The sequence below is a fragment of the Procambarus clarkii genome, chromosome 8, assembly GCF_040958095.1.
Source record: "Procambarus clarkii isolate CNS0578487 chromosome 8, FALCON_Pclarkii_2.0, whole genome shotgun sequence".
In the NCBI taxonomy this organism is placed as follows: Eukaryota; Metazoa; Arthropoda; class Malacostraca; order Decapoda; family Cambaridae; genus Procambarus; species Procambarus clarkii.
In genome coordinates, this window is record NC_091157.1 from 50,895,220 (window position 1) to 50,902,896 (window position 7,677).

Below are 7,677 nucleotides of genomic sequence, written 5' to 3' on the forward strand. Positions count from 1 at the left end.
TTATAACAATAATAACCTCGCTTTAGAAGCTCATCAACTGTTTAATAAACGTAAACAAAGCCGCCATGATTGAGGAAAGGTGTACAGGTTTGGTAAAGGGTTGTGCTAGTCCTTTATATTCTAACTTAATATTCACTTATAGGTGTTTGGGAAGTCTATCCACCTATCCCTCTATCCCAACCCAAACCTCTATCACAATCCCGCCTCTACCCCACCCCGACCTTGATGCCTAGCCCCACCTCTAGCCACTACCCATATTTAGGAGTGTTAGGAAACGAGGATTATCGTCCCCATCCGGGCTAGTGCGAAAGGCTTATCAGTGGTGCGGTGTCCACGCTCCTGGCTGCACGCTCTCCTCAACGCTCCAGGTTATCGTACCAGTGTGAAGGACAAGCAGAAGTCAAAGATACGAAGATAAAGGCTTATTAGAAAATTTAAGAACGCGAGGCTTCTCAAGATGGCGAGGCTACAGATGTGCTTGGTAGTACTGTGGTGTTTATCAGTGGTTCAAGGTACGTGGTTGTCTTGTGTGCTGAAGTGGTGTACAAGTACAGGTGGTGTGTGTACTCACCTAGTTGTGCTTGTGGGGGTTGAGCTCTGGCTCTTTGGGCCCACCTCTCAACTGTCAATCAATCAACTAATATTTTTTTCCCCAGACACACACATGAAGCAGGCCGTAGCAGCTATTTAACTCCCAGATAGCTATTTACTGCTAGGTGAACAGGCGCATCAGGGGTAAAAGAAATTCTGTTCATTTGTTTCCGACTCCGCCGAGGATCGAATGTCGGACCCTACGACTTCGAATCCCAAGCGCTGTTCACTCAAATGTCAGGCCCCCTACTGTGTGTCTGTGGTGGTGGTGGTGTCCCGTCTCGTGGTGTCCCGTCTTCCCAGTACTCTTTGTCGTATAACACTTTGAAACTACTGACGGTTTTGGCCTCCACCACCTTCTCACTTGTTCCACCTTCTCCACTTGTTCTTCATATCCCATCCCTCGTAACTCTGGGACAAGCCTCGTCGCATACCTCTGAACCTTCTCCAGTTTCTTTATGTGTTTCTTCAGGTGGGGGCTCCATGATGGCGCGGCATACTCTAAGACGGGTCTCACGTAGGCAGTGTAAAGCGCCCTAAAAGCTTCCTCATTTAGGTTTCTGAATGAAGTTCTAATTTTCGCCAGTGTAGAGTACGCTGCTGTCGTTATCCTATTTATATGTGCCTCAGGAGTTAGATTAGGTGTCACATCCACTCCCAGGTCTCTTTCTCGAATCGTTACAGGTAGGCTGTTCCCCTTCATTGTGTACTGTCCCTTTGGTCTCCTGTCACCTGATCCCATTTCCATAACTTTACATTTACTGGTGTTAAACTCCAGTAGCCATTTCCCTGACCATCTCTGCAGCCTGTTTAAGTCCTCTTGGAGGATCCTACAATCCGATCCTCGTCTGTCACAACTCTTCTCATTAATTTTGCGTCATCCGCAAACATTGACATGTATGATTCCACTCCTGTAAACATATCATTTACGTAAATTAGAAAGAGGATTGGTCCCAGCACCGATCCTTGAGGTACTCCACTTGTTACTATTCGCCAGTCCGACTTCTCGCCCCTTACCATTACCCTCTGGCTCCTTCCTGTTAGGTAGTTCTTCACCCATACTAGGGCCTTTCCGCTTACTCCTGCCTGCCTCTCAAGTTTGTATAGCAGTCTCATGTGCGGTACCGTATCAAAGGCCTTTTGGCAGTCAAGAAATATGCAGTCTGCCCAGCCTTCTCTGTCCTGCCTTATCCTTGTTACTTTATCATAGAATTCTAAAAGGTTTGTTAGGCATGATTTCCTTGTCCAGAACCCATGTTGGTGCTTGTTTACAAACCCAATGCTCTCCAGGTGCTCAACAAGTCTTAGCCTAATTATTCTTTCAAGTATTTTGCAGGGGATGCTTGTCAGTGATACGGGTCTGTAGTTAAGTGCCTCCTCCCTATCACCTTTTTTGAAAATCGGTACGACATTTGCCTCCTTCCAGCAACTGAGCAATTCTCCCGACATAAGTGACTCATTAAAGATCATTGCCAGAGGCACGCTGAGAGCCTGCGCTGCCTCTTTAAGTATCCACAGTGATACTTTGTCTGGTCCAACAGCTTTATTTGCATCCAGTGTTGTCAACTGTTTCATTACATCCTCTGCTGTCACCTCTATATCTGATAGTCTTTCATCTTGGGTAATGTTTGCAAAAGAAAACTTTCTAATGTTTTTTTCGGCACCTCTGTTTTCTTAACTTGAAACCGTGTTCTCTTGTTCGTGATGTTGCTGGTTTCAGAATTCCTCCTTGTCAATTTGGTCGACAAGGAGGAATTCCACTTGCTTGCGGGTGGAATTATAACACGTACAATAGAATACGTACAATACATGGCACGTACAATAGAATTTTGTATGTAGTGATCATATCACCTCTTTCCTTGTATCTTCTAGTTTAGGCATGCTTAACGCATGTAGTCTCTCCTCCTAACTCGTAATTTTCACAATTCATGTAATTAATTGCAAGTCTGAAGTTGGAATGCGACGCATACGCTCCTCTCACAATGTTCTTTATGTGTTCCTCTGGCGACAGCTTACTATCCTCGACCACCTCTACGTTTCCTTATTTATTAGAGTTGTGCATTTCATTTCCACATAATTTGGAAGCTGTGTGTGGTCTATTTTCTCCGAATCCACATTCCATAACACGACATTTACCCCCATTGAATTCCATTTGCCACTTGACGCTCCAAGCACTTATTTTATCTAGGTCAATTTGAAGAGCATTACAATCGTCTGCGTCTCCTGTCTTCCCCAGTATCTTAGCATCACCCGCAAACATGTTCATATAATTCTGTATTCCTTCTGGTAGATGGTTTATGAAGACGATGAACATTACTGGTGCAAGAACTGAGCCCTGTGGTACTCCACTAGTAACACTCCTCCAGTCAGATACATTGTCTCTGATTACTGCCCGCATCTGTCTGTCTGTTAGAAAGATTTTCATCCATGTCAGAAGTCTCCCTGTCACCCCCTCCTGTGTGTGTGTGTGTGTGTGTGTACTCACCTAGTTGTGTTTGCGGGGGTTGAGCTCTGGCTCTTTGGTCCCGCCTCTCAACCGTCAATCAACTGATGTACAGATTCCTGAGCCTACTGGGTTCTGTCATATCTACATTTGAAACTGTGTATGGAGTCAGCCTCCATCACATCACAGGATTTTGTAGGTTGTGATCATGTCCCCCCTTACTCTTCTGTCTTCCAGTGTCGTAAGGTGCATTTCCCGCAGCCTTTCCTCATAACTCATGCTTCTTAGTTCTGGGACTAGTCTAGTAGCATACCTTTGGACTTTTTCCAGCTTCGTCTTATGCTTGACAAGGTACGGGCTCCATGCTGGGGCCGCATACTCCAGGATTGGTCTTACATATGTGGTGTACAAGATTCTGAATGATTCCTTACACAGGTTCCTGAACGCCGTTCTGATGTTAGCCAGCCTCGCATATGCCGCTGACGTTATTCTCTTTATGTGGGCTTCAGGAGACAGGTTTGGTGTGATATCAACTCCTAGATCTTTCTCTCTGCCCGTTTCATTAAGTACTTCATCTCCTATTCTGTATCCTGTGCCTGGCCTCCTGTTTCCACTGTGTGTGAGTGTGTGTGTGTGTGTGTGTGTGTGTGTGTGTGTGTGTGTGTGTGTGTGTGTGTGTGTGTGTGTGTGTGTGTGTGTGTGTGTGTGTGTGTACGTACGTGTTTCCGATATCATGCTCTAGAGCCCCGGGGCCAGATTCACGAAGCAGTTACGCAAGTACTTACGAACGTGTACATCTTTCCTCAATCTTTGACGGCTTTGGTTACATTTATTAAACAGTCAACAAACATGAAAACTTCCCAATCAACTGTTGTTATTGTTATTGACAGCCTCCTGGTGCTTCGGAGCCCATTACCTGTTTAATAATTGTAAACAAAGCCGCCAAAGATTGAGAAAAGATGTACAGATTCGTAAGTACTTGCGTCACTGCTTCGTGAGTCTGGCCCCTGATTTTTAGCTTAGTACCTGGTGCTTTTTCACTCTTCAAGGCTCCAACGTTGTGTGGTACTTGCTCTTGAAATTAAGAATAGAGGTGGCTTCCAGTACTTCTTCTCCTAACATGTACTAATGGTCTGCCACCTCCACTGAATATCAATCTTTCTTTACGTTTTTCTGACATTTAGGCTACCAATTTCCACCCATGTCCTTTCGTTTTTAGTTCATCTGCTAAAGATAATATATCCAATCGATCAATTCCTATCAGTATCCTATACGCTGTGATCATGTCCCCTCTGTGTCTTATTCTACTGTGATTTGATTGAGATCACTAAATATATCTTCAAAACTAAACTATCTTCGGTGTTAGTTTCTTAGAACCTGAGTTAGGAGTTAGGGTCTTCTAGTTATTCTCCCGAGTCTCTTGAACCACAGACCACATATAGTTATAATGTTCTGAATGTGTTCTTGCGTAGGGCTTAAATTATCATTCTTGCGTAGGGCTTAAATTATCATTCTTGCGTAGGGCTTAAATTATCATTCTTGCGTAGGGCTTAAATTATTCTTGCGTAGGGCTTAAATTATCATTCTTATAAGTATGTGTGTACTCAGTTGTTCACCTGGAGACACGTTTACACGGTTGAACTATAGACCCTAAGCTCCACCTTTCACAGCTTCCTGTTATTTTATACAGTGACTCATTCCTTATGTTATGTTTGTCCTCTCTCAAGCTTATTTGTGTTCCGTTTCTCATCGCTCCTGTAAATCTATGGTTTTTCTTATTGAACCTGTTGTAAACTTTGGTTGTCCATTGAGGAGACATCCTGAACCCTTCGAAGATGGAGTTGCACCTCGATCCTCTCCCAGAATTCGAGGATGCATCCGGAGCACACCCTGCCCCTCCAGAGGTTAAGGGGGAACCCTGAGCATCTGCTAGAGGTTGGGGACACATCTTGATCATCTACCGCAGGTTGGGACACATACCGACCACCACCCAGAGGCTCTGGATACATCGTGAGCCCCTGTCAAAGGTTGGGGACGTATCTTTCTACTTTCTTAGAGTTTGAGGACACAACCTGAGCACCTGCTAGAATAGTACACATTGAGCTCCTCCCAGAGGATGGAGAAATATTCTGAGCCCCTTCCAAAAGTTGAGGGCACATCTAAAGCTCTCTCTCAGAGGTGGGGACATCCTGCCCCCCTAGCTCCCTCTCCCAGAGGCCGGGGACACATCTTGAGCACCTCCCAATGGTAGGAGGGCACCCCCAGACTACCACGCCGTGAGAATACACAACACCTCCTGTAACAGGGATGACTTAATTGTTTCTTTACACAGACCATCAACCTTGTGTTTCCTTCAGGTCGTCGTTGAGGTCCGGCCGGGTTATTATAAGATCACAGTGGTCCTGCTAATGGCAAGATTTCCGAAGTGATATGTAAGGGATATGAGCTGTGGAGTGAAGGGATGGTAGATGGAAGACCAAGGAATGTTGGATGACGGTGGTGGGACGGTGAGGGAGAAAACTCTGCCTCAGCTGACCTTCACACCTGGTTGATGGGGTTCTGGGAGTTGTTCTACTCCCCAAGCCCGGCCCGAGGCCAGGCTTGTCATGTGAGAGTTTGGTTCACCAGGCTGTTGCTTGGAGCGGCCCACAGGCCCACATATCCACCACAGCCCGGTTGGTCCGGCACTTCTTGAAGAAAACTATGTAATTTTCTCTTGAAGATGTCCACGGTTGTTCCGCCAATATTTCTGATGCTCGCTGGGAGGACGTTGAACAACCGCGGACCTCTGATGTTCATACAGTGTTCTCTGATTGTGCCTATGGCACCTCTGCTCTTCACTGGTTCTGTTCTGCATTTTCTTCCATCTCGTTCACTACAGTACGTTGTTATTTTACATCTGGCAGATAAGACATGTGCCGCATATGTCACTTCAGGCAGGGGAGGTAATAGTGCCACTCCTCTCTCTCACTTCAGGCAGGGGAGGTAATAGTGCCACTCCTCTCTCTCACTTCAGGCAGGGGAGGTAATAGTGCCACTCCTCTCTCTCACTTCAGGCAGGGGAGGTAATAGTGCCACTCCTCTCTCTCACTTCAGGCAGGGGAGGTAATAGTGCCACTCCTCTCTCTCACTTCAGGCAGGGGAGGTAATAGTGCCACTCCTCTCTCTCACTTCAGGCAGGGGAGGTAATAGTGCCACTCCTCTCTCTCACTTCAGGCAGGGGAGGTAATAGTGCCACTCCTCTCTCTCACTTCAGGCAGGGGAGGTAATAGTGCCACTCCTCTCTCTCACTTCAGGCAGGGGAGGTAATAGTGCCACTCCTCTCTCTCACTTCAGGCAGGGGAGGTAATAGTGCCACTCCTCTCTCTCACTTCAGGCAGGGGAGGTAAGAGTAGTGCCACTCCTCTCTCTCACTTCAGGAAAGGAAGGGTAGAGTAGTGCCACTCCCCCATCCTACCCCTCACGATGACCCCCCCACACTCACCGTGTGGGTGGTGGTGGTGGGTGGGGGCTTACACTTACTCGCTGGGTTCTGGAAAATAACACCAGTGATCTTTGAGCTGAGCTTTTTCCACGTATGTTGACTAAGTTATACCGTGATCTAATATTTTAATCACACACTCAACACCCCCCTCCAGTTGACGGCTTAGTCACATACAGGAATACCTCGCTAAGACTGTATATAACATATAGCAATGTGTGAAATATTGGAGAATATAGGTTTGTCTAACAATTTACGTTAGACAATCTCTTCACTGGCCAAGGTGGTTCAGTCTCCCAGAGACACGCGCTGCGAGGTGAGCCGAGCTGTAGTAACGTCTAGGGCTCTCATGATTTTATAGTGATTGGTTGATTGATGAAGATTAAGCCACCCAAGAGGTGGCACGGGCATGACTAGCCCGTAATTTTTTATAGAGTGTTGTTGTTGTTGTAGATTCAGCTACTCGGGGAAAAAAGTTCCAAATTGCACGGGCTATGGTGAGCCCGTAGTGGACTTACCTGACACAGGAGCGGTGCTGTAACTCCCATTATAGTGTGATTGATGATTGATGAAGATTAAGCCACCCGAAAGGTGGCACGGGCATGAATAGCCCGTAAGTGGTGGCCATTTTGAGCCATTACGAGTATCAAGAGCTGATACTGGAGATCTGTGGAGGTGCAACTGCACCCTGCGTGACGGGAGATGTCTCTCGTGGTTATAGTGTGATCCAAACATTATATTTATAGGGGTACCACCTCTGGTGCAATTGAAGGGACCCATAGCCTCGGAGAAGGGAATACAGAGCATTCAGATAAAAACTTGCTATTCAACTCTGAATACGTATGAGTGTTCACTTCTCCTACCACCCCTTTTTTATGTTGTACACTTTACTATACAAGTTTACACATTTACATATCTGATTGGTTATAAAAAAAGTGAACATTAAGAGAAAATAAATGGAAGTTTGTTTCCTAGAGGCTGTAGATTTCCTCGAACTCCTCCGACGCCGGGCAGGAACTGAGAATGCAGCGAGCATTCCCCCTCTGGATCGCGACACTGAGGCGCTGAAAGAGAAAACTTGCCGCTCTAGGGTCTCTTGTGGTGTCAATGAGTTTGGAACCAAGATCCTTAAGAAACCTTCTTGCACTCTCTCCCCATGGGC

At 46.2% G+C, this 7,677-nt stretch overlaps 1 protein-coding gene across 3 annotated transcripts in view; it reads left to right on the forward strand.

The window, feature by feature from the left end:
* The first annotated feature begins 306 nt into the window (after positions 1 to 306).
* Positions 307 to 7,677, forward strand: part of LOC123759704 (balbiani ring protein 3) — a 16,809-nt gene continuing 9,438 nt past the window's right edge. For all 3 annotated transcript variants that reach the window (XM_045744940.2, XM_045744941.2, XM_045744942.2), the window contains exon 1: positions 307 to 512. In XM_045744940.2, the coding sequence (XP_045600896.2) occupies positions 458 to 512 (55 nt within the window). In that variant the 5' untranslated portion in view covers positions 307 to 457. The remainder of the gene's footprint in view (positions 513 to 7,677) is intronic.